The sequence below is a fragment of the Chionomys nivalis genome, chromosome 8 (genome assembly GCF_950005125.1).
Source record: "Chionomys nivalis chromosome 8, mChiNiv1.1, whole genome shotgun sequence".
Lineage (NCBI taxonomy): Eukaryota > Metazoa > Chordata > Mammalia > Rodentia > Cricetidae > Chionomys > Chionomys nivalis.
Genome location: NC_080093.1, coordinates 13,573,156 through 13,600,977, shown reverse-complemented (window position 1 = coordinate 13,600,977; position 27,822 = coordinate 13,573,156). Strand labels below are relative to the sequence as shown.

Genomic DNA, 27,822 nt, shown 5'->3' with positions numbered 1-27,822 from the left:
AAGAGAGAAACAATCTCAAAGCTCCAAAATTTAAGTTGTCTAGTGATATAATTTCAAGTAAAATGAATATGTGATTAACACTTCTTTTTTTTTTTTTTTTTTTTTTTTTTTTTTTTTTTTTTGTTTTTTTTTTTTTTGTTTTTTCGAGACAGGGTTTCTCTGTGGTTTTGGAGCCTGTCCTGGAACTAGCTCTTGTAGACCAGGCTGGTCTCGAACTCACAGAGATCCACCTGCCTCTGCCTCCCGAGTGCTGGGATTAAAGGCGTGCGCCACCACCGCCCGGCTGATTAACACTTCTTGATTTCCCAAAACCATTCAGAAGGGCCTTCGACAAAAGCAAAGTGGCCTTAGCTCTGGAGTCTCCTGATGCCTACAAATTTATAGCCCAGCTCTTAGCTGTGGGGACAACACAGGAGGTCAAGGGTTGATGGTCACAGGAGTGGCTGGACTCTGATTCGCTGGCTCTGCATGATAGGCCATGCCTCGGAATCTTTGCAGATGTGCTCAGGCGTTGGGGTTGGTCCGCATGAGCTCCACATCGGCCTGCACCATCTCCTTCACCAGCTCGTCAAAGGCAACGCGGGGCTTCCAGTTCAGTTTCTGCTGTGCCTTGGAGCAATCTCCCTGCAGAAAATCCACTTCGGTTGGTCGGTAGTACTTCAGATCCACAGTCACATGGACTTGGCCGGTTTCCTTACATCTGCCCACTTCATTTTCATTCTTTCCTTTCCACACAATGGTTTTTCCAATGTGCATGAATGATTTCTCAACAAATTCACGGACGCTATGAACTTCCCCAGTGGCTATAACAAAGTCTTCCGGCTCATCATTTTGCAACATTAGCCACATAGCCTCTACATAGTCCTTGGCATGGCCCCAGTCTCGTTTGGCATCCGGATTTCCCAAACTGAAACATTCCAGTTGTCCAAGGTAAATCTTAGCTACTGACCGGCTAATTTTTCGAGTAACAAAATTTGCTCCTCTTCTAGGACTCTCATGATTGAAGAGAATGCCATTCACTGCAAAGAGATTATAAGCCTCGCGGAAGTTCACAACAATCCAGTAGGCATAGAGTTTGGCTGCACCATATGGTGACCTCGGATAGAAAGGTGTGGTCTCTTTCTGGGGTATTTCCTGCACTTTTCCATATAGTTCACTTGTTGAGGCCTGGTAGAACTTCACAGAATTTATAAGGCCACAAGTCTTAATTGCATCCAGAAGCCTCAAGGTGCCAATTCCATCAACATCTGCAGTGTACTCTGCTAAGTCAAAGGAAATCTTGACATGGCTCTGGGCACCAAGATTGTAGATCTCCGTAGGCTTGGCTTCATTGATGATTTTCACCAGGCAGGTACTGTCGGTGAGGTCACCATAGTGTAACTTCATGTTTCCTTCAATATGAGCCTGTGGATTCTTATATAAATGTTCAATTCGACCTGTATTAAATGAACTGGATCGCCGTACAATTCCATGGACCTCGTATCCTTTCTCCAGCAGGAATTCTGCCAAGTATGAGCCATCCTGGCCAGTGATGCCCGTGATGAGCACCACCTTCCTGGGCTTGCCCATCTCGCTGTCCCCGGAGATCCGGGAGATCGGGCAGCTAGCGGGCGTGTTAGCCATGTCGCCGCAGGCCGGTGAGCGGGCAGCAGAGAGGAAGGCGGAGTGGGACGGGCGGCGGGCCGGCAGAGACGTGGGTCTCTACTTAGTTTTTAAGCTCAGTTGTTAATTGTATCTTTGGAGGAACATAACCACATACACCATAAAATCACATGGTTAGCTACTGTCAAAACATGCAGATTCAACTCTCTGTATCCCATTCCTGAGAGTCTCTTCCCAAGTTTCTAAGTTTAAATCTGAACCATGTACCTACATGCTATCAAGGACATCTTTATCTACATATTAAATTCAAGACTAGCCCGGGCTATAAGAGATTCAGTTTCAAAACACAAAACCAAAAAGAATTAACTTTCGAAAAAGGAATCAAACACACTATAGAACTATCTCATCCAAACTCACCTACAGCTATCCTGTGGTTCTGCAGATGCAACTTTCTCTATGAAGAGCTTACACTTTCTTGGCTCCCATTCATCCTGAAGCCCTGAACTCAAATACCAGAGAGGCCATCCTAACACCTTGTCCAGTCCAACAGAACTCCCTACTTCCTTTCTTTTTGTTTTATTTCCTGAGACAGGGTCTTACTCTACAGCCTCAGATGGCCTGGAACTCTCTATGTAGCCTTAGATAGCCTCAAACTCACAACAGTCCTTCTGGCCTCTGGAGAGCTGGAATTATAGACACGAGGCACCGGACCCTGCTGCCCGTACTTTCTTTCCCATACCTTCCTTTCTCTCCCTTAACTTGCCACAGATACAACAAAGTAAGTATTTATATGCCTTAGTACCTTCCCTCTAACACTCTCTAATTCAGGCAGGAAGAATTTCCATTTCACCTTGCCAACAGAGATACGCAGTTCTTAACCTAGGGTCTGACACATCAGAGACTACATATATACGTGTGTGTGTGTGTGTGTGTGTGCGTATAGGCACATCAAAAACTTTTTAGATTTATTTATCTTATGTGTATAAAGGTTTTGTTTGCATGGACATATGCACACCACATGAGTGCCTATTGTATCTCCTGGAACTGGGGTTAGAGAGGGTTCTGAGTCCTGGAAATGTGGGTCCTGGAACTAAAACCTGGGTCCTCTGCAAGAGCAATGGGTGCTCTTAACCACTGAGTCAGCTCCTCAGTCTTGTGTATTTTATTTTTGAGACAAGATCTCATACATACCTTCCCTCAAACTCTATATAGCTGAGGATTACCTTAACCTTCTGATCTTTCTCTACCTCCTGAATGTGCACATATATTTTAAACCAACTGATGAATAACTAAATGTATACTGAGCATATGAGAAGATTTTAATATTTGTTGATTTTATACACACACATACACTTTGTGTACTTACCTGTGTGCAGAAAAAACATTTATTCACATAAAGTAAATAAATCTAAAAAAATTAATGTGCATATATATATGTATACACACATACTCTTTCTACCCTTCCTCCCTTTTAAATAAATATTCTACATTAGCTTTAATTTCAACATAGCATAGCTAAGCGTCAAATAAAAAGAAAGTCTCAGTTGGGCATGGTGGCACAAGCCTTTAATCCCAACACACACACACACAGAGAGAGAGAGAGAGAGAGAGAGAGAGAGAGAGAGAGAGAGAATGCATGTGTGTGTGTGTTTCTAGGTATTGAATCTGAGGTCTTTTTATGTTAGGCAAATGCACTGAACTACATTACTAGATCAATGGTCTACATTTCATTGAATTATTAGAGGCTGGGGAAAAGGAAGCAAACCATGTCTTCCATTCTTCTTTTTTTTTTTAGAATTGTTTTATTTTTAAATTATGCATATGTTTGTATCTCTGTGTATGAGTATGTGTACATGAGCACGTGTGCCTAAGGAGGCCAGAAAAGGGAGTCATATTTCCTGGAGCTGAAGGTATAAGCAATTGTGAGCTGCCTAATGTGGGGGCTGGGAACCAAACTCAAGTCCTCTGGAAGAGCAGTGAGTATTTTTAACTGCTAACCTGTCTCTCCTGCCCAGCTTTCATTATTATATTCCTGCCTATGAAGACATTAGCTCTCTTACTCAGAAATCTGAATGAGAGAATAGTAGTTTGTTTTTAGTAAGAACTGACATATCACCAACCTTTCGACCTTCTTACCTAAATACCCATTAAAATAAATGCCCTATGTTAGTTTAACTGTCAACTTGGCATAGTCTAGTGTTATATAAAAAGGAGTCTCAGCTGGGCATGGTGGCACACGCCTTTAATCCCAGCACTTGGGAGGGAGGGACCTCTGTGAGTTTGAGGCCAGCCTGGTCTACACAGTGAGTTCCAGGACAGTCAGGGCTATGCAGAGAGAGACCTTGTCTCAAACAAACAAAAAAGGGACTGGTCCTCAATTGAGGGATCACCTCGATCTGATTGGCCTGTGGGTGGGTGGGTCTGTGGGGAGTTGTCTTGATTGTTAATTGACGTAGGAGGGCCCAGCCTGTTGTGGGTGGCACATTCCCTGAGAAGGTGGTCTAGATATTGAAAGAAAACTGGCTAACCATGAGCCTGTGAGGAGCTGGCAAGCAGTCTTCCTCCATGGCTCCTGCCTGAGTTTCCGCCATGACTTTCCTCAGTGGTGGACTGTGACCTGTGAGCTAAAACAAACACATTCTTCCCCTAAGTTGCTTTCGGTAAGAGTGTTTTGTTTATCAGAGTGACAGAAATCAATTGCGGGGCTAGGAGCTACACAGATCCCTGACAGACAGAAAGACGGAAAGCGATCACAGAGGGATGACCAAGATAGCAAACTCTGGCTTCTTCCTCGCCATCATGACCTGATTCATTGGCCTGGTAGGCTTTTTCTTTTTTCTTTCTTTTTTTTTTTTTTGGATTTTCGAGACAGGGTTTCTCCGTAGCTTTTTGGTTCCTGTCCTGGAACTAGCTCTTGTAGACCAGGCTGGCCTCGAACTCACAGAGATCCACCTGCCTTTGCCTCCCGAGTGCTGGGATTAAAGACGTGCGCCACCACCGCCCGGCCTGGTAGGCTTTTTCCTCCTCCTGCAGGCCCGGTTTCCTGCTGACCAGTCCAGACTGGTCAGGTATGTTCAAGGCTGGAACTGAACATGTTGACTTAAAGCTGTTAATATGTTGGCCCACTTTCTTTGTCCAAGCTGACCAACCCCTGATGGAGGAGGGTCATCTGTCTATCTGTTGTTTCATTGGTTAATTAATAAAGAAAACTGCTTGGCCTGATAGGTCAGAACATAGGTGGGTGGAGTAGACAGAACAGAATGCTGGGAAGAAGGGAAGTGAGACAGCCACCATGGAGCCAGTTGCCAGGTCAGACATGCTGAATCTTTCCTGATAAGCCACCACCTCGTGGCGCTACCCACATTAATAGAAATGGGTTAATCAAGATATGAGAGTTAGCCAAGAAGAGGCTAGATATAATGGGCCAGGCAGTGTTTAAAAGAATACAGTGTGTGTGTTGTTATTTCTGGGGCTAAGCTAGCCGTGTGGGAGCTGGGCAGGACAAAAAGCAGGCCTGCCTGCTTGCCTCCTCACTACAAACCCCAAATTAGGGAAGAGGTTTTGTCTTATCCCAGCATAAACACATATTTGCCCGAAGCTGTGGACCTTTCAAATCCCCTTTCTTTGTCTAAGCTGACCAACCCCAAATTAGGCCACTAAAAACACTGCCTGGTGCCCTTGGAGGCCAGAAGAGAACATGGAACTGGAGCTGCGTACTTTTTAGAGAAGCTGTGTAAGCTGTGTAAAGGTCTTTAACCCAGGACCTTTGGGAGAGCAGCAAGTGCTCATAACTGCTGAGCCATCTCTTCAGTCCTGTCTTTTAATTCTTTAATTGGTGGAGAAAACAAACCAGTCAAGAACCCTAGACGATAGCAAAGCCAGAACAATAAGTGACAAGATGCTGGACTTCTTATTGTGAAATCAGAAGCATCAGGCCTCCGGCACAGCACTGAAGCGCCTAAGCACCATGCTTGATGGGCTATTCAGCCCACACTGGACTCAAGTCTGAGACATGCTCGGAGTGCAGAGCATTTGCCCGTGTATTTGATGACAAATCAGGGTAATTTTAGGCTTTCTATTATTAGTTAGTGAGAGCACTTCCTCAATGATTTCATTTCCCAACGAGCCATTTCACTTCAACAATAGTAAACAATTTTCTGGCTGGCTACCAGGAAGCTAGACAAACATAATTATTTTGAAGACAAGAAATGCAAATGAAAGATTTAATGAATTTGTTTTCTGGGCACAGACACTAGTGGGAAGTGACAGGTGTGACAGTATGGGGTGGGGGAGCCTGCGCACCACAGCTCTCCTGTAAACAAGCTCCCCACCATCCACTCTGCCCACAGCCATAGCCTTCTTATTGCTTTTAACTCTCTTAAAATTTTACATATAAGTTGCATAAACCAGAGAGTGCAAGGCAAACTTATGACCACAGATGTTAGGAAATTTGATCATACATAACAGGAAACCCAGTTAAAATAGGCTTACACCACACATTGAGGAATGGAAGTCACTGGAACGATCAAGAAGTCATCAACATTGCCAGTAAGGACCAAGTGTCACTTCTCTGCTCTAAAGCCTGCTGATGGGTACGTGGCACTCCATCACTAAACAAACAAGTAACAAACAGCAGGCCTTTGTAAGGCAGACAGTGGCTCTAGTTCAAACAAGTGAGCCAGGGCTCTATGTAACAAAGACATGCTGTCTCCTCTAACGGTTCCCACTCTCCTTGTGTGTACTTACCTGGAGAACCCATTTCCTGGTTTGAGTCAGGGTCTCAGGAAATCCAGGTGGTCTCAAATGCACCTAAAGCTGTGCTTGTCTGGATTGCTAGAACTATAGGCATGGGCCACCACACCTAGCACCTAGGGAGTTTGTGTGCAATGCTTCTGCGTGCGCACGTGAGTGTGTGTGTGTGTGTGTGAGAGAGAGAGAGAGAGAGAGAGAGACAGAGAGAGAGACAGAGAGACAGAGAGAGACAGAGAGAGAGAGAGACCGACCAACTGGCGGTTAACATCTGAGGTCCTTCTCTGGGACATGGGGCTCACTGATTCCGCTAGACTGATTGGCCAGTGAGCACAGAGTCTACCTATCTTCACTGCTCCAGCACAGGGATTACAAGACTATACCACTATATAGCAAGCTTTTACCTGCGCGCTGGAGATTTACCTTACGCAGCAGCACCTTACTGACTGAGCCATAGCTCCATGCCCTGGAAGTTTTCTAAAAGGTAGATTCTAGGGAGGAGAAGAGGAGTGGGGATAGGGGGAGGGAAGTGGGGGGAGGGGGCAATATTTGGGAGGAGGGGAAGGAAATGGGAAACGGGGAGCAGGTGGAAATTTTAATTAAAAAAGAATAAAAAAAAGCATAAAATAACAACAAAATAAAAGATTGTATAGGTCATTTTCACAAAAGATAATGGTTCATTTTGTGAGTGCGGTAAAAAATCTATGTAGATACTATAAACCTTGATTGAAAGAAGCAAAAAAAAAAAAAAGGTAGATTCTAGGCTCTGTAACAGTTCTACCAGTTAAAAATAGCTGGTCTGAGTCCTAGGAATTCAAGGTCTAAATCACAGTGGCAATCAGGAGTTCAAGGTCAGCCTGGAGTAAATCTGGAGCTCAAGAATAGCCTGGGCTACATGAGACTCTATGTTAAAAAACAAAGCAAAAGATTTAAACAAGTTCCCAGGTGTTTCTGAGGCAGGTGGTCCATTCATGTGTCCTCTGACAACATTAACTCTTTACCTAAAGCCTGCTTGTGACTGAAATCAATGTTGCCATGGTAGCAGCCAATCTGCCTGCTGCTGCCCAGGCAACAGCTGACTCTGTGAGCTTCTTTGTTTGATAGCTCAAGGGGACATTTTGAACAACAATCTCCTGAATATTTATTGCAAAAAGTACAGAATGGATGCAAAGCAACTGACAATGGCTGCGGGACCCAGGATCACAAACGCCTATCACCACCTTCAGAGCACCCATCTCTAATCAGCTCCCTCACTTTCATTCTTGCATGTGGCAGATGCCAGTCCCCAGTCACTCAACATGAATAGGATGCAGTCTCCAGTTTACACCCACAGCACTCCTGCTGTCGTAAAAGTCCTGTTTGGGCAAGGAAGGTGCTCTTATAATCCAGCACTCAGAGGATGGGGAGGGCACTAACCTGGAATATACAATAAGTTCAAAGTCAGCCTATTCTATACATTGACACACTTTATCAAGAAACAAAAACAAAACAAAAAGCAACACACATACACATGTGCACACACTCATGCACACGCAAAAATCCACCTCTGTCATAATCAGCAGGCAAGAACTAGAATTTGCAGATGCCTCTGGGCAGCTGAAGGGCCACCTTTGGAGAGCCCAGGCATCTATGAAGGTGCAGCTCAGTTCTTGACACACTGCCCCAGAAAAGAATTCCAGAGTGAATCAAAGTGGACCAAGGTTGGTGGATTCGTTACACAGAAAGACAAGACACACTTAAAGAGAGTCAAGCGGAGGTGTTAGGAGAAGTTAACAGCTACTGAAGTACACAGTAGTAGCTATTAAGTATGTGATTGGGGGGAGGGGGTTGAAGCTACTTAATCATCAATTGGGTTTAGATATTTGGCAAAGTGTGTGATTTTTCTTAGCCACAGGATTTCGTCCTTGAAGAGGAGACTTTTGATAGGTACACTGTGCAGGCTTGAAGCTGGAGAAGGGAGTTCTGGCAGAGATAAAACATTGATCACATGGATCTTTGTGATAAACATAGGTCACAAGAGGTTGTGCTTAAGGCCTAATCATTAGCCAGTGTGTGTGTGTGTGCGCATGCACATGTGTTTCTGGTGTATGTGTGTGCTCATGTGTTTCTGGTGTATGTGTGTGCTGTGTTTATGGTGTATGTGTGTGCTCATGTGTTTATGGTGTATGTGTGTGCTCATGTGTTTATGATGTATGTGTGTGCTCATGTACACTCATGTATGGAGACCAGAGATCAATGTCTAGGATCTTCCTCAGCCACTCTCCACTTTACTTAATGATTGAACCTAGAGCTCATCATAGTTTGGCTAGACTAACTGGCCAGCACACTCCAGAGATGCTCCTGTCTGCCCCCAGCACTGGGATAATGGACAAACACCACCACACCTGACTTTTATGTGGACACTAGGGTTGAACTTAGATTTTCAGCTTGCACAGCAAGACTGAGCCGTAGTCCTCAGTCATTCATTCATACACACACACACACACACACACACACACACACACACTGGTCTTTTTTGAGACAGGATCTCTCGGTAGCTTTGGAGCTTGTCCTGGAACTCACTCTGTAGATCAGGCTGGCCTCGAACTCAGACAGACAGAGATCTCTGCCTGTCTCTGTCTCCCAAGTGCTGGATTAAAAGTATGTACCCCCACCGCCCAGCTCCTCAGTCATTTTTTTTTTTTTTTTTTTTTTTTTGGTTTTTCGAGACAGGGTTTCTCTGTGGCTTTGGAGCCTGTCCTGGAACTAGCTCTTGTAGACCAGGCTGGTCTCGAACTCACAGAGATCCGCCTACCTCTGCCTCCCAAGTGCTGGGATTAAAGGTGTGCGCCACCACCGCCCGGCTCCTCAGTCATTTTTAAAATGGATATTTTTATTAATTCTTTGAGAACTTCACACATGTGTACAATGTATTTTGAACATATTCTCTCCCCACCCATCCCAGATCTACTACCCTGCCTCCCATCCCTCCTGTCTTCATGTACTGCTATTTTTAGGTAACCCAACAAGTCCACTCGTGCCACTAGATCCTCATGAGAGTGGGGCCATACTCTTAAAGAACACTAGCTCTCCTGTCTGCAGCCATCAACTCTCAGCAGTTCCTCTCCTGCTGGGGAGCTCATGAGCCCTTCTACCCTCCATGTTACCAGTCATTTCTAACGATCTCATTGGTGCTGTTTCCCAAACAGAAGACTCTAGTCCTCTGTGAACTTATGTTTAAAGTTCTTGGATGTCAACCAGTGAGACAGGACTCAGAACCAGGCGGGGAGGGCTTTCCTTTCTCATGCCTTCTATTTCCTAATTGGCTGTCTTGCTTGACTCCTAGGCCTAAGATAAATCAATCTTTGTGCTGGAGAGACAGCTCAGGGGTTAAGACTGCTTACTGCTCCTGTAGCGGCCCTAGGTTCAGTTCCCAGCACCCTCATGGTGATGTACAGCTGCCTATAACTCCAGTTCCAGGGATCCAATGCCCTCTTCTGACCCTCACAGGCTCTCTCACACACACATACACACACCCAGGCACACACACACATACACATAAAATAAAAATTTTCAGAAAGTAAATAAACTTGCTTTCAAATTAGTGCCCAGTAGTTGAGGGTTTTTAAAAGACTTATTTTATTTTTAATTACGTGTATACATGTATGTATCTTAGTAAAAGTACATGCAGGTTCTTAGTGAGGCCATGGAGGCCATTGGTTACAGGTCATTGCTAGTCACCTGATACGGGTGCTGGGAACAAAATTGGGGTCCTCTGAAAAAGCAGTATGTGCTCTTAACAGCTGAGCCATCTCACCAGGTCTAATAATTGAGTTTATTATTTTTACTTTCACCAAACCCAAAATAATTCTTTCCAATTAATTCCTTAGTGCAGACATTAGTCAGCTAAAGGGACTCATTTCAAGAGGACATATTGAGTGGGGTTTTAACAGCTACAGGAAGTGAAACAAGTCAACTCCTGGGATGGGGACTATGCTACAGTCAGAGAGGAGAGGCATGGGTAGCGGTACACACCAGCAATCCCAGCACTCTCTGGAGAGGATGCATGAAGATCAAGGATTTGAGGCCAGCCTGGGCTATGTGAGATCTAGTGTCAAGAAACAAAAGTCTAGCAAAGGAGAAGCAGGCAGCAGATGAAGCTGGCTGAGCTAATCTGTGTGTACATATAATGACAGGATTTTCACATTAAGAGATCCTGGACCTAACCATGAGACATCCGCTCTTGCCTAAGGAACAGTGGATGAGATACGAGGAGATAAGTTCTACTTCAGCCACATCTGAAGATGCTGTTCAGGAAAGAGAAGCAAGAGAAGAATGGGCGCAGAAGTGATCGTGTAGTTGAGATCTGTGGACGTGCACGGTCTAGGGTGCTTATGAAGCTGCTTCAACCAGAATCACCATTTAAGAATGGTTTGCTCTGCAGCTGTCTCCCTCTAAATGAATATCTACTTGGAATCATAAAAAAAAAAATGTTTTGGAAACTACTAGACCAGGTTATAACTCCTCAGGCTCCACATTCTAAGGACTTATTAACCTTATGCAAAGTTCATTGCTTGGGCTGCTGTTGACTTTTATGACTCTGCCAAGGGGATGTCTATCTGCTCTGATTTCCCCAGGACTGATGTGGAAACACCTCCACCTCAAAAGGGGATCACTGACAGCAGCTCTGCAGAGATCAGGCAGCTTGTTCAGAAATGTTCCATGGGCACTTTCTGTGTATGGTATCAAGGGCTAAAAATAGGTCATTACATGCCAGCAAAGCCTAAGTTGCTTTTTAACCAGGCATACTGATATGGGGATTAAGAGCAAGGATTCCAAAGCTAACCCCTCCTGGCTTCAACTCCTGGCTGTTGCTAGCTAACTTTGACCTTGGGCAAGTTTCTTAATGTCCTCATGCCTTAGTGTTTTCATCATTAAAATGGAAATAATAAGTAAAAACAAATTAATGTTTGTTTGAGATAGTCTTTGTTTTATTGCTTAAGCTGATCATGAACTCTTGGACTCAAATGATCTTCCTGCCTCAGCCTTCCAAGTAGCTGGGCCTGTGTATCTGAGTGGTGGTAACAATGGGAGGGGGGGGGTTCAGATCTCACGCACACTGGACAACTGCTCTATCAGCAACAGCTCCTTTCTTCCTACATGAACTTAGGGTACAAAGCCCAGTTCTCGGCACCCTGTTCTTTGGCCGTAAATCCTGCCGCTGCCATGGCCTCTACTACCCCGAGGTCACGTGGCGTTAATGCTGACACTCCAAAGTGATGAGTGGTTAACTGACATGGGATTTCTTGGGTCAGTAACATTTACACAGAATTTTGTTGTTTGTTTGTTCATGTTTGCTAGTTTTTAAAGACAGGATCTTACTATGTAGTCTTGGCTGGCCTGAAGTTCTCTATGTAAACCAGGATGGCCTCAAACTCACAGAGATCTGCCTGTTTCTGCCTCCCCTCTTGTTAGAGATCAGGTTCTGCAGTTCATTCTGGCTTTCAATTCCCTAGTAGCTGAGGTTGACCTTCAATTTACAGTGATCCTCCTGCCACCGTCTCTGAGATTATGGATCATTCCAAGTTAGTAACATTTAAAAAGCGATGGTAGGCCGGGAGGTGGTGGCGCACACCTTTACTCCCATCAGGGAGGCAGAGGCAGGCAGAGCTCTGTGAGTTCAAGGCCATCCTGGTCTACACAGTGAGCTCTAAGACAGCCAGGACTGTTACACTAGAAAACCCTGTCTCGAAAAATAAAACCAAAAAAGCAGTGGTGACCATTTATACAGATTGGCAATCCTCTAACTCTGCCAGGAAGAGCTTCAGAATAAACTGCCTTCTGCTATCATAATTCTTTCATGAAAAGGCAGTTTTAGCAAAATGCCTACTAATCTGGGAATAACAGGGCTATCTGTTTTGTGTACCTACGCACTCCCATGGAAGTCAGGCTGACTACTGGGAGTCAGCTCCCTCCTCTATCATGTGGGTCCCCGGAATGAACTCCAGTTGTCAGGCAAGCACCTTTACCCACTGATCCATCTTGTCAGTCCTTGCTTATTTTTGAGACACTATCTCATGTATTGTAGCCCAGGCTGGCCCCAAATGTGATATGTAGCTGACAATGACCTTGAACTCCTGATCCTTCTGCCTTCACTTCCAAACAAATGGGATTACAGGTATGAACCACCATGCCTAGTTTTTAATAGGATTTTAACTGAATCGGATTTTGGCACTAGGAGCTGGGGAATATGATTCAGTGTAATGGCATTTGCCTGGCATGTGCAAAGCACCAGGTTTAATCCTTAGCACAGCAATAAATAAGAAAATAACGACTTCGGTTTGGCTAAAATAGAAAAAGGCTGGCAGTGTGGTGGCGCACACATCTAATCCTAGTACTCAGGAGAGCAGTAGACAGAGCTAAAAAGGAAATGGAAAACTGGGCCGACAAGATGGTTCAGGAGGGCGACATTTGCCCCTAAGCCCGATGACCCGAGTTCCATCCCCTGGACCCACATGATAGAAAGAGAACTGACTCATGCAAGCTGCCCTCTGACCTCCATAAATCCCTTTAGTGTGTGTGCATCCACACACTGAGACAGGAAATCAATAGGCTCAAGTAAAGCGACAACTGTAAGCAAGCAAGCAAAACCAAGAAGTGGAGACACCAGTCAGCGATTTCTTAACCTAGGATCCAGGTTCGATCCCCAGCAGCCACTTAGCTGCTCACAGGTGTCCGTAGCTCCAGTTCCAGGAGATCAGATGACCTCTGGTCTCCCTGGGCACTAGGCATGACATGATACACATATGCACATACATACATGAAAGCAAAACATTTCTTTTATTTATTTATTTATTTATTTATTTATTTATTTATTTATGTATTTATTTATTAAAGATTTCTGTCTCTTCCCTGCCACTGCCTCCCATATCCCTCCCCGTCCCCCAATCAACTCCCCCTCTCTCATCAGCCCTAAGAGCAGTCAGGGTTCCCTGCCCTGTGGGGAGTCCAAGGACCTCCCACCTCTTTCCAGGTCTATTAAGGTGAGCATCCAAACAGCCTAGGCTCCCACAAAGCCAATATGTGCAGTAGGATCGAAACCCAGTGCCATTGTTCTTGACTTCTCAGCAGTCCTCATTGTCCGCTATGTTCAGTGAGTCCGGTATTATCCCATGCTTTTTCAGACCCAGTCCAGCTGGCCTTGATGAGTTCCCGAAAGAACATCCCCATTATCTCAATATGTGGGTGCACACCTCATGGCCCTGAGTTCCTTGTTCGTGCTCTTTCTCCTTCTGCTCCTGGTTTGGACCTTGGGGTTGTAGCCTGGTGCTCCAATGTGGGACTCTGTCTCTGTCTCCTTTCATCGCCTGATGAAGGTTAATATCCAGGAGGATGTCTATATGTTTTTCTTTGGGTTCACCTTCTTATTTAGCTTCTCTAGGATCACGAATTATAGGCGCAATGTCCTTTATTTATGGCTAGAAACCAAATATGAGTGAGTACATCCCATGTTCCTCTTTTTGGGTCTGGCTTACCTCACTCAGGATAGTGTTTTCTATTTCTGTCCATTTGCATGCAAAATTCAAGAAGTCATTGTTTTTTACTGCTGAGTAGTACTCTAATATGTATATATTCCATACTTTCTTCATCCATTCTTCCATTGAAGGGCATCTCGGTTGTTTCCAGGTTCTGGCTATTACAAACAATGCTGCTATGAATATAGTTGAGCATATACTTTGTTGTATGATAGGGCATCTCTTGGGTATATTCCCAAGAGTGGTATTGCTGGGTCCAGGGGTAGGTTGATCCCGAATTTCCCGAGAAACCGCCACACTGCTTTCCAAAGTGGTTGCACAAGTTTAAAGCAAAACATTTCTAAGTATTTTTAAACACATTAAAAAACAAGAGAACTGTAGGCAGAGGTCAACCTGGTTAGGCAGCTGTCAGGAATCTGACAGACGTTAGCACAGAGAGCTCTGCTCAAGCAGCGCCAGCACAAACAGGCTCATCCAGAGCAAATGCTGCACGCCCCTCAGTTTCCTGTCTTTCCTGGAAAAGCCACGACGTTCACAAATTTCTCCAAAGTCTGACTAGTCAAGCTCTCTCCACAAACGCTCTGTTCATGGACGCTCTGCCTGGAGCAGCCTGCTGTCCTGTGTGTCAAACGCCCTCCCTTCTTCTACAGTCTCCTCTTCCCTCCCCACAGAACTAGTCCATGACTGAGCTTCAGCCACCAGCTGTGACATCACTATCCTGCTTTTGTTTTTGTTTTTGTTTTTTTTTGTCCACTCACTCAACCTTGAAATAGAGGTCTCTGACCAGGTCCTGTCTGTGACACAGCCTGTGGTGAACGCTGTTTGACAGGTTGAGACAGACCAGTAAGACGGGAAACTGAGGGACAGGGAAAGGGAAAAAGGTCCTTACCTCAGATACAGCTGAAGCTGCTTGCCAGCTGAACGGGAAACGTGAGTACAACCAATGCAATTTACTGTGAAGACTGCGTACAGAGACAATGTTCCTCTGATATAGCAGGATTTAAAATAAGGCTCTAAAATAGCAATAAGGAAGGATTTAGGCCTAAAAGCATGTGACCTTTGAGTATAAGCTTACTCTTTTCCCAGTTGGAAACTTGCAGCTTTCTGAGAAACCTCACAAACAAAATTATCAATTTTCTTTGCTTTCAATACATGTTTTAACATTTTTACAAGATTATTTATATTTTATGTGTATTAGTGTTCTGCTTGTATATATGTATGTTTCATGTGCACCACCACATGCATGCCTATGGAGGTCAGAAGAGGGCATCAGATTCCCAGGAACTGGAGTTACACATGGTTGGGAGCCGCCATGTGGATGCTGGGAACTGAACCTGGGTCCTCTGCCAGGGCTGCCGAGCCATCTCTTCAGCCCCTTTCTTGTGACCCAGCACGGTAAGGATTCTCTGACCCCGGTAACCTGTGTTATCATATTAATCTGTCATCCTAAACAATGAACCTCAGGACCTGCCCTGTCACCTCATTGGGGGAAGAGGCAGGTTCTTAGAAACTCTTTTAAAGATCTGGGTGTGAAAGCTCACATCTGTAGTCCCAGCAGCTGGGGAGCAGGATCGCCACTGAGTCTGAGGACAGCATGGGCAACAGAACAAGACACTGTCTCTACAAAATGCCATCAAAATCATACATGCTATACAGCAAGGGATTTTGTCAGGTATGAGCCATGGGCTGGTGGAGGGGCCTCATCTGGTTAGGCTGAGACACTCTGTATACAATCTCTCAACAGTCAACTCCTACTGTGCAAAGGCTGCAGCTCTGAGGTAAGGACTGCAGCTATTTTGACGGGCTCACTCCTCAGCTGCTGAAGAAAAACAGAGCATGATTTTTCTGAATGGGCACACTTTTTTCTGGTTTGTCAGGCAGGACCTCTCCTTCACATACAGCTGTTGCTATGGCACTTAAATTAATTCTTGAAAAGCCCATGTCCAGTTGGGTTTTTCGAGACAGGCTTTCTCTGTAGCTCTGAAGCCTGTCCTGGAACTAGCTCTCCGAGTGCTGGGATTAAAGGTGTGCACCACTACCACCAGGCTCCATGCTAAAACCTTTAAGACCAGTCTTATGCAGAACTAACTATGTAGGTGAGTATGACTTTGAACCTTGACCCTCCTGCCTCCACCTCCCAAGTACTGGGGTTATAGGTGTGTGTGCTGGTGTGTGCCATCATGTCTGGCCTTTAAAAAAATGTTTTTAATTATATTTATTCTGTTTACTCTTCTCTCTCTCTCTCTCTCTCTCTCTCTCTCTCTCTCTCTCTCTCTCTCTCTCAGCTCTGGCTGTCCTGGAGCTTGAGTTGTAGACCACCACACTGGCCTTGAACTCACAGAGATTCATCCTCCTCTACCCCGGCTTTCATTGTTTGGTTGATTTGGTATTTTTTGTTTGTTTTATTGTTTTGTGGTTTTGTTGTCATTTTTAAGACAAGCTCTCCAAGTGTAGCCCAGGCTGGCCTCAGACATGATCTTCACCTGCCTCAGCCTGGGCCCCCCTCCCAACAAAAGTGCTAGGGTTATAGGCATACATTACCATACCTAGCAAAACCTCTCTTCATACTGATCAGTCGTGACATTCTCTTTTATGGCATGGACAAGCACCCCAGCTTCACTTGAGCAGAGGTCTCTTTAAGACTTCTCAGGGGGCTGGAGAGATGGCTCAGAGGTTAAGAGCACTGCCTGCTCTTCCAAAGGTCCTGAGTTCAATTCCCAGCAACCACATGGTGGCTCACAACCATCTGTAATGGGGTCTGGTGCCCTCTTCTGGCCTGTAGGCATACACACAGACAGAATATTGTATACATAATAAATATTTAAAAAAAAAAAAAAAGACTTCTCAGGGTGCACAGGCAGCAGTAAAGGATCGCATCTCCCCATCCTGCCGATGCTCCCGCAGAAGTGCTGAGTCTTCCTGGGTACAGTGAGGGTTTCAACAAATACATCCCCAAATGACAAAATTCAAAGCCAAACTGAATATCCCAAACTTTGCAAAATGGGAGATACTTGCTAAAGCTCCCAGAGAGTGAGAGATACGGTATTCAGAGGAGGATGACCCACATGAGATTAAAAGGTATTTTAACTTCTCCCTAGAGTGTGCTTCTCAACCTGTGGGTTGCAACCCCTTTGGCAAACCTCTATTCCCAAAAATATTTACATTGATTCATAACAATAGCAAAATTACAGTTATGAAATAGCAACGAAAATAATTTATGGTTGGGGCCACCACAACGTGAGGAACTGTATTAAAGGGTTGCAGCATTAGAAAGGTTGAGAACCACTGCCCTATAGTATAAGATAGATCCATTTTAGAACCTTGACTCCAAGTCCAAGGAATGTCAGCCACCTGGCTGTGCAGAATTTTGACTCTGTTACTGGAGATGAGTGTCTGGCCTGGACGTTTCTAGGCTCTTAGTAGCATACTCAAGGAACTGAAATAGAGATCCACATTGCTACAAAGTGGCGAGGAAACATCATTCAAACGTGGAGCAGTAATGCAGATGAGTTGGGCTGCCAAGAGGGCTGGTGTGAATGAAAGTTCCAGGTTGAGCCCCTAAGGTGACTCAGAAGATAAACGTGCTTGCTAAGCAAGCCCTGTGGCGTGAGTTTGATCCCCTGAACCCACATAAAGGTCAAAGGAGAGAACTGACTCAAGCTGGTCTTCGTGTGACAACTGTCAGCGTTGTCCTCTGACCTCCACACCATGCATTCTAGCCCGTACCTATCACAACACACAATAACAGCAATAATTAATTAAAATCTTAAAAAATGGTACTTAAGGGCTCTAGTAATTGTTTGGGGTTTTCCTTTTATGGGGTTTAAGGGAAAAGGGGGCTTGTTGCTAAGGGGGATAACCGGGGTTGTTCTGTTTTGATTGACAGGCTTGGGTTACATGTTCCTTCCCGAGATGCATCTGATTTTATTAATATATCCATCCAATTATGCACAGGTATAAGATGGTAAATAGAGGTTACAACTAAAAGTTCATTCAGAGGAAAGTTTGTCTTACTGAGCATGCAGCTGAAACCAGTCTAGGCCAGACCAGCCTCTCATTCCCATAGTTTGATAGAGAAATTATCCCATTTCTTCTTCCAGAATGGACATTGTGAGAGTGTATGTATAGTTCCAACCAGTGGAATCCAAGCTGCTAAGCTATTCCCTATGCTTACCTGCCTACTGATCCTGCTACTGATACACTATAATTTTTGGTAAGAGTCTTAACTATTTGGAGACTTGATTCTATCATATATTTGTTTTTTCTCATTATGTCTATCTGTCTGTCTATCTACATGGTGTGCATGTGGAAGTCAACTTTCAGGAGTCAGTTCTTTCCTTCCGCCATGTGGGTCCCAGCAATCAAATGGGACTATTTCTCTTGGCAGCAAGTGTCCTGACTCAGTGAACTGCCTCACTGGCCCTTTTTCTATTTGTTTGTTTGTTTGTTTGTTTGACAGACACTTTCCTTCAACCTGATTGGAACTCCAGGACATCTGGATTCAAAGCACAGAATAGCAGAGGAGGACTGGGGACAGGTTTTTCTCTCACCCAGAGACAGGGTTCCCCAGGTCTCTCCTAGTTGAAGTCAGTTGCTAGATTTAAACATTCAGAAATCCACAAGCACTCTTGGAACTCCGGCTTAGTGAGCCAGTTCAGCAATGTTTCCAGCTGAACCAACAGCAGGTGAAACCAGACTGTCTGGAGACATTCTACTCCCAGGCTCCAGAGAATCCTGGCAGCTAGAATTTCTCCTGTCTCAGTGGATCAGAGGTTTTCAGTTCTGCCTGAGCATTGGGATCACCAGGACAGCTCTGAAGACACACCTATGCCCAGGCTCTCCCCCACGCGAGTAAACTATAGTCAGGTTCTCTGCTGTTTGTTGCAGCATAGAACGGAACCTTAGGCTCTGCACACACTAAAAACAATCACTCTCTATCACCAAACCAACTACCTACCTTACACATTAGTATTTGGGGGCAAAGTTTTGCTTGTTTTTTTATAGTAGGTTTTTTTTGTTGTTGTTGTTGTTTCATTTTTGGTGGGTTTGTTTTGTTTTGTTTTGTTTTTTTGAGGCACAGTTTCATACAGCCCTGACTGACTTCAACCCTGAAATGTAACTAAAACTTATTTCAAACTACTGATCCTCCTGTTCACCTCTGTGGAATGCTGAGGTCACAGGTAAGCACTTCTGTTGGGAAAGAATATTTTCTGGGTTGCATAAAGACACACATGAACAAGATGAAAGTAACCTGACAAGGCAATTTCTTTTGGCACAAAGTGTGTGGCATGACCCAGACCAGGGGAGCAAGCACACTGGAGCAAGAAGTTCACCTAGTTTTTATTTTAAAGAGGCTGGTGGTTATGTCTCATGCACTGGTGGAAGCTTTATTATACAACTCTATGCACTTGAGAAATTCAAAATTCACCATAATAAGGGCTGGGATAGAAAGGGTATAGAGTTCAGTGGTGGAATCTAGCATGCCTCAGACTTTATGTTCAATCCCTCATAACACACATGCATATTCACACATATGCACACGCACGTGCACACATACACACAGAGACAGACACACACACAGAGACTCAGAGAGAGACATACACAAATACAGACAGACACATGCATTCAAGCACACAATGAAATATAATAAACAAGCCTGAATAAAGCAGGCTTCTCTTCTGTTACTGCCCTTGTCTGCTGCACTACTGTAGTGGATCAAGTAAACTGTTCTACACGGTCCTGGCAGATGAGTTCTTTCACTCCCTGCTAACCCCTAGTCACCTTCTGGTGTTTTGTACAGGGCCTAGGGACCACCAACTCTTCACTTCCATTTTTTGCAGTCTCAAAACCGTTGTTGAGTTTTACAGGCACAGAGAGGGCTGAGGTTGGTGGCCAGTGCCGCTCCACGATGTGGCCACAAAGTCTGTTTCAGCGTGTGCTCACCACTAGCCTCAGAGGTAAAGGACTCTGGAGACGTTTCTTTCTACCTCGGCACCCTCGGAAGTCTCTCTTGAGAATGGAAAGCATGACTTCTGAACAAGACAGCTCTCCAGAGCAATCCAACGCTCTCCAGGTCCTGGTGGAGCAGCCCTACAGTTTCAGGGATGTCCAGGGATATGGGATTCAGCCCTTTTACAGACCTCTCAGTGGACGAAGCCCTCCTACTCTGGGAACTAAAGGTCCTGGTCAAGGTGACTTGAGTGAGATTTGAAGGCTTGAGACAGGTAACCCAAGAACACAGTGCAGAGAGGAGAAAGGAATGTTTTCTTTCTCTTGTGTCCATACCTGTTCCCGATACAGAGCAAGCAGAAGTGGCCTCTGAGTAAAGCTGCATGTCACAGCGAGGACTTCTCTAAGCTCTGTAGTTCCTCTTTCCCTTCTCGCCAGCCCTCCTGGGACGACTTCATTCTCCTGAGGACTTCCCTGTGGCATCAGAGTTCAACAGTTCTACCGCCAGATGGTGCTTCAGCAAGGCTGTAAACCTCTACCATCAAAAGGCCCATTTCCTGGGCTGGGCATGGTGACATATGACTATAATTCCTAGCACTTGGGAGGAAACATCAGGAGAATCAGGAATTAAGAGTCGAGCTTCAGTTATACAGTGAGATGAGGCCAGCCTGAGCTATGTCAAAAAACAACAAACAAACAATAAAAAAGCCCATTTCTCTTAAGCCCTCTGGGTTAGGCAATGGGAACCTTCTACCAAAGTAGCCCTTAAGAATGTTTTTCTTCCCGTGGCATCCTACAGAGACCCCCTGCCTGGCCCTAGTCACCCCTGCCCAATGTAAAGAAGACACTGAAGGGAAACTTCTGGCTGCCAAGGCTGGGTCTGCTGCTCTACTGGAGCAGTAGGGCATGTGTGGTGGTGAAGAGAAGGTGCCTGAGGACCAGGGAGGAGTGCAGCTCCCCAAGCAATCCCTCCAAATCAAGAAGCATCCCTGGTAACACCATGGAAAGCAGGGGCTTCTTTCCAGCCATACCACAAGCAGGGGACAATGTGACTGCTCAAGGCTAACACCTAAAAGACTCCATATTCTGCCAGAGATGCCTGCTCGTCCATGTTCACTGCTAATCTATTCTCGATAGCTGGAAAATGGAGTCAGTCCCCATGTCCATAAACTAGTAAACAGATAATGAAAATGTGGTACATACACACATGGGATTTTATTGAGCTGTAAAGAAAAATGAAATTATGACATTTTTAAGTAAATGGATGAAACTGGAAAAATGTATACCAACTGAGGTAACCTAAGCCCAGAAAGACAAATGTTACATGTGTTCCTCATATGTATATCCTAGCTTCAAATTTCTAGTTTTGTATGTTTCATATCTGTAGAAGTCAAAAAAGCAGAAAGGCTGGGGGAGTAAGAATGTCTTAAGAAGGAGGATGGTAGGTACTGGAGAGATGGCTCAGTGGTTAAGAGCATTGCCTGCTCTTCCAAAGGTCATGAGTTCAATTCCCAGCAACCACATGGTGGCTCACCACCATCTGTAATGAGGTTTGGTGCCCTCTTCTGGCCTACAGACACACACACATGCAGAATATTATATACATAATAAATAAATAAATATTTTTTTAAAAAAAGGAGGATGGTAGATGAGAGTGAAAAGATTTAAGCAAGGAAGGGGTGGGAAGGATGGGGAGGCAAGGGATTAGGAGGTTAACAGAATTGAAAGAGATATTAAAAAATCGGATGGAAACCTAATATCTAGTAACTCAATTTAAAATGTAATTTAAGTGTAGGAGAAATGGCTCAGCAGTTAGAGACCCTGCTGCTCCTCCAGAGGACCTGAGTTCAGATCTATGCCCATGTCAGACAGTTCAAAACTGCCTTAGCAATCGCTGAACTGGTGGGGAAACAACAGAGTCAAGACAAGTCAGTAGCAAACAGCCTTGGCTTTTGATAAACTATGCTGTCAAAGGAGCTTCCAAGATACGGCTGCAGTTGGAGACCATGTCGGGATGAGAGAAGCTTGATGGTGTTTATGGGTAGTCAGGAAAAAGACAGAAGAAGGGAGATGCTGGTGGCGGTGCAGAGCACCCAATCATGGTGGTGGTGCAGGCACCAAGGCATCCAAATGAAGTGTTCAGATGGGAGCCGGTGGTGGAAGAAGGAAGGAAAAATCTATGCATGCATGTGTATACATGTCTCTCAAAGAAGGTGCATGCACATGTATGTGCACCTACATGTGGAGGCTGGAAGACAACCTCAGGTGTCATCTGCAGGAAAGCCTCCTGCCTCCTTTAAGACAGAGTCTTTCTTGGCCAGGAGCTCATCAGTTAGACTAGAAAGCCCCAGAGATCTTCTTGTCTCTGCCTTTCCAATGCTGGGATTACAAGAGCACACCAACACACCCCAAATGTTTAAATAGGTCCTCGGGATTGAACTCAAACTGAGCCATCTCCAAAGCCCAAGGCCATTCATTTTCATATCAGTACCACACACTGATTGTGCATCTGGAGCTCTGGCCTCTCATTTTCAGAAAGAGATGCAGGCAGCCATGCCAGGGCAGTTTGGGTATTGAGGAAGTAAGCAAGCCATTGTCAGGAAGCTCTGGCCAGAAACCAGTAGACTGGCATTTTCGAGTTACAGCGTCATGTCAAGGTCCAAGATGTGCCTGACTGAGGTGGTATTCACATTAGTTAGGAGGCCGAGAATCGGGAAGTAACCCGGGTACAGTAGGAGGATTAGTGTGAGTCTGTGGTCACAGTGGGATATACAGTGAGTTACATGCTGGACTATCAAATGACACCCTGCTTAAAATAATAATAATAACAAAGAATATTAAATAAATGGTTCTCAGGAATCAGGCCCTGGATGAAAAATAATGTCTAGTCAGTCTGTCCTCGGAAGGATGAAGAAAAGGCCCAAGGAAGGCAATCCATTGAGATGTGGCTGCTCATGAATCAGGAAAGCTGTCATCTTGCTTGAAAAATGGTCCTTAAGCTGCAGTTATCACAAGAATCAGTACAGGGGCTGGAGAGATGGCTCAGAGCTTAAGAGCACTGACTGTTTTTTCTGAGGTCTGTTGAAGGAGCTGCAGGCTGCGTTCCTGCCACCCGGCTCCCAGCCGCCTGGCTAGCTTATGCCCCGAAATAATTACACGGAAACTGTATTTTAAACACTGCTTGGCCCATTAGTTCTAGCCTCTTAATGGCTCATTCTCATATCTTGCCTAACCCATATTTAGTAATCTGTGTAGCACCAGTCTTACCGGGAAAGATTCAGCATGTCTGACCTGGCGGCTTGCTTCATCGCGTCTGCCTTGAAGAGGAGTGGCATGGTGTCTGTCTGAGGCATCTTACCTCACTACCTCTTCCTCCCAGCATTCTGTTCTGTTTACTCCACCCACCTATGTTCTGACCTATCGGGCCAAGCAGTTTCTTTATTAATTAACCAATGACCTTCCCACATTCCTGAGTTCAATTCCCAGCAACCACGTTGTAGCTCATAACCATCTATAATGAGATCTGGTACCCTCTTCAGGCCTGCAAACATACATACAGACAGAACACTGTATACATAATAATAAAATAAATCTTTAAAAAAAATCAGTACAGCCGGGCGGTGGTGGTGCACGCCTTTAATCCCAGCACTTGGGAGGCAGAGGCAGGCGGATCTCTGTGAGTTCGAGACCAGCCTGGTCTACAAGAGCTAGTTCCAGGACAGGCTCCAAAACCACAGAGAAACCCTGTCTCGAAAAACCAAAGAAAAAAAAAAAAAAAAAAAAGTACAGCTATCCAAATGCTGATTCTCAGAGTAGCTGTGGTCTGGGGCTGAGGTGCTACATATTAAATTCAGTTTATCTGGGCTCCAGAAATCATGTCCTAACAACTGTAAAGAAGGCAGCTCACAGGCCACACGGAGCAGCCCTGGGCAAGGGCGCAGGATGAGAGGAAGAACAATGAGTCAGCAGAAATTCTGATCAGCTCTATATTGTGCTACGAAATCTGGAGTTCAATTTACAAGTTTTCTTGGTAACGAAAACACTAAAGAAATGGGTTTTAGAAAGCCAAGCTAGAGGTGGTATTAACAAGAGAAGGGTTGCCATGCCCAGATGAGACCTGAGGGGTCTCCACATGGGAAAACCATTATTCAGAGGTCAGGCTGGAACAAGGTTCTGCATTTATTACCCGCCTCGACTCCTAGGAGACAATGGTGTGAAGCAGATAATGACGTGGTCTCTAACAATCGCACTCAAGACGGCGCTCAGAAGCCAGGGGACACTGCCTGTTGGAAAGGCCTGCTGGAGTCATCCCTCACAGAAACCAGCTTTCCCAGGCCCAGGGATTTCCTTCACTGTCTGTGGCTGGGCACCCCTCAGTCTTCAGGCAGACGGAGAAAGAATAAATATTAACTAAAGGCGCAGCTATGGCAGGATGCCCAGGCCCTACCTTCCCATCTGTCCCTTGCCCCCTGTCCCAGAGGCTGGGGCCAGCTGCAGAGCTCCTAGCTCCATGATCTGCTTGGCTGCTCCTGCAGACAAAGGCAGAGGTGAGCATTCTCTGAAGAGCCTGGGTGGTGGTAGTCTGCCACTCATTGACCTGGGAAGGGCCTTTACAGATGACTAAGGGGTGATGCATAGTCACCACTGGGGCCTAGAGGACTCAACTGCTCGAGGTCTGACCTGTATGAATCCACTTCAGCCAATGCCAAGGTCCATGGTCCTTCCATTCTGTTGCACTTTACAATGGGTTAACCAGTAGCCAGCTAAACACAGATCATATCAGAGTCACTGGGTGGAAGGGAGGAATAATTAGAAAACAAGTGATAAAATTATTTGTTAAATGAGAATAATAATGCCTGCTTTAATATTTGGCTATTGAATTGCAGAGATATTAAAGAAGGGATATAAAATAAATAAGTTCACTAGTGTCTTTCAAGACCTCTTCCAGGATGGGGAGCGAGCTTAGTGGGTAGAGGGTTTGTTTTCTGCACAAGCCTAAAGACCTGGATCTGGGTCCGCAGACCCGACTGTAAAGACATATGTAGCAGTGTGCATCTGCACCCTAGCATTCCTACAGCCAAGATGGGACGCAGAGAATTCCCAGAAACTCGTTGTCCACCTAGCTTGGCATATGCACCAAGGAACAGGAGACCCCATTTCAAACAGGGTGGGAAGCAAGGACCAACATCCAAAGTTGTTTCCGATCTCTACATGTGCACCATGACAGGTGTGTGCTCGCACTCACAGACATGAACACACACACAGATATACAGATGCATCAAGATTTTAAAAAGAAAGTGGGGCATGTGTCTCATGTCTGTCACCCCAGCACTCAAGAGGCATAAGCAGGCCGATCTCTGTGAGTTCAACACCATTTAGTCAACAGAGCAAGCTCTAGGCCAATCCGTGTTACATGGTGAGATCCTATCTCAAAAACTGAAAAATAAATAAATAGATTTAAAAGTTGAGTAATACCCTTCAACTCCTCAGCATCAGATCTTCCAAGTGTGTCACCCTGACACCCACCACACAGGGCGGAGCTGTTACTAATCTGCCACTGCAACCCCCACTTAAAGTCCCCCAAAATAAGGTCTATGCTGTGTCTTTCAGCTCCTACTGACTGCAGCTATCACCTCAAAACTGAACCTCAAAGTTCTACTTTCTTGGTATAGCATTAAATTGGTAACATTATTTCATTAGAGGCTAAATGTGTAGAAAGAACAGCTTTTTCTTTGCATTTTAAAAAAGCAATATTTACGCATACAGAGAGAGAGAGAGAGAGAGAGAGAGAGAGATTAAGCCAAAACATAGTTAAAGAATAGAAACACACAGATATACTCAGATGCACTTAATTTAAGCACAGGGTCATGCCTAGACTTTTTTTTTTTTTTTTTTTGAGGCCAGTTCTCATGTAACTCAGGCTGGCCTTGAATTTATGCAGCACAGGATGACCTCGAACCTCTGAAGAGCTGGAACTATAGCAGGCAACTGCACCCACCTGGCCCTGATGCTTACTGCTTTAGAGTACAGAACACAGCTCAGTTTGCATTCCCTGAAGACCCAAAAACAGGAAAGCAGAACTCACCCAGTACCTTACCTAATTTTTATATTCAACTGTCTAAAGATAATCACAGTTAACAGTGTTTTGTATTTTACCTTTTTATTGCATTTTCATTTCCTGTGCATGCATAGAGGTCTATTTCTACCCTGTGGGTTCTGGGGAATCAAGTTCAGGTCATAGGCTAAAGCTATGGTAAGAGCCTTTACCTACTGAACCATCCCACTGATCCCCATGTTAATTCTTCTGGAGAAGAGATTCATTGCAGTATCCTTTCATACATGTTGATTCAGCGCCTTCCCTTTTGGGATACTTAATATATATTTTGTTGAATAGATGCCTTTTTTAGAGTGAAAAAAAATTAAACTTCAGGAACTGAAGTTGGGCAAGGCACAAGCTGTTAGTCCATACTGCCCCCTAGTGGTACAGACTAACTCAACTTGGGCCACCAGACTGTTACTCAGGGCAACCCAAAGGTCAACCTCAGCCAAGAGCCAGCCTGCTCTCTGTGCACCTGACTCTTCAGCAAATCTGCTCAGATCCCAACTCTTCCAGAACCCTGAATCTCATCAGTCAGGATCTCCCCAGGCTTCCTTTAATTCTCTGTTATCGGGTTAGCAGCTTGTATGTGTTTTCCTAAACTATAGGGTTTTTAAAATATTAATTTCTAGGCTTTACAAAACCTTCAGAGCCTGAGCTGACCTGTGCTTGCTGAGCACTTAGCAATGGCCAGCTACGGGGCTGGCACTCGCACGGGCATGCCCTAATTACTTTTCATTACCATTTACTGCAAGCCTACAAAAAGTCTGACACTACCTCGATTATAGCTGAAACCTGTCTGGAACTGAGGAAGAATTAAAAACAAACAAACAAAACAACAACAGCAACAGAAAACAAACCCTGGGCCTGGAGAGCGAGCGAAGTACTAGGTTGTTCTTAATGAAGAATTAGAAAGATACAAGCCTTTTTTGGTTTTTTTTTTTTTTTTTTTTTTTTGTTTTTTCGAGACAGGGTTTCTCTGTAGCTTTTGGAGCCTGTCTTGGAACTAGCTCTTATAGACCAGGCTGGCCTCAAACTCACAGAGATCCGCCTGCCTCTGCCTCCCGAGTGCTGGGATTAAAGGCGAGCGCCACCACTGCCCAGACACAAGCCTTTGAATCAGGCCCTGACTGCCTACGTTTCCAGGAAACACTTTAAAAGCACCAATTCATTAATCACGGGCTCCCAGAGAAGGAATAAACATTCTAATTTCTTTAAAATAAATTTATTCTGTGAGTTCAAGGACAGCCTGATCTACAAAGCAAGTTCTAAGACAGCCAGGGCTACACATAGAAAGAAGCCTTAACTCTTTGCTGAAAGTGGTGGCGTACGCCTTTAATCCCAGCACTTGGGGGAGGCAGAGACAGGTGGACCTCTGTGAAATTGAGGCCAGTCGGTATACACCAAGTTCCAAGATAGCCAGAACACAGAGAAACCCTGTCTCAAAAACCTAAAATAAACAAATAAAATAAATTTATGTGGGGATACGGGATAGGGGATAGAGGTTAAGAGCACTTGTTGGTCTTACAGGGGACGTGGGGTCAGTTACCAGCACATTGTGTTTCTGGGGATCCGAATCCTCTTCTAACCTCCTCCAGCTTCAGGCACTTGTGTGGTGGTACACACACCTACACGGAACAAAACACTCATACATATAAAATAAATGACTATTTTAAAACTTAATCCGTGCATTGCTCAGTAGACAAGGTAGTGTACACCTGTAAGCTCAGCATTCTGAGGATGGAAGCAGGAGGACCAGAGCAAGGCCATCCTCAGTTGCACATCAAGTTCAAGGCCAGCCTGGGCGATAAGAAACCTTGTCTCAAAAGTTTAAAATAAGAATTTGTGTGAGCAATAGAAAATATAAGTCATATAAGTCACTAGGCACTCACTGCTGAACACTGAGCTTTT

The 27,822-nt window shown here is 44.9% G+C and overlaps 2 protein-coding genes across 2 annotated transcripts in view; both read right to left on the bottom strand.

The window, feature by feature from the left end:
• Nt5c2 (5'-nucleotidase, cytosolic II) overlaps positions 1–27,822 on the bottom strand; it is a 141,038-nt gene that overhangs the window by 88,775 nt on the left and 24,441 nt on the right. The window lies entirely within an intron of this gene.
• Positions 293–1,690, bottom strand: LOC130879116 (GDP-mannose 4,6 dehydratase-like). The gene has a single exon (XM_057777188.1). The coding sequence runs from the start codon at positions 1,621–1,623 to the stop codon at positions 505–507; it is 1,119 nt and encodes a 372-aa protein (XP_057633171.1). The 5' UTR covers positions 1,624–1,690; the 3' UTR covers positions 293–504.

What these genes read in the sequence shown, in the direction of transcription:
- LOC130879116 (XM_057777188.1), bottom strand. Translation starts at nt 1,623, where the DNA reads ATGGCTAACACGCCCGCTAGCTGCCCGATCTCCCGGATCTCCGGGGAC.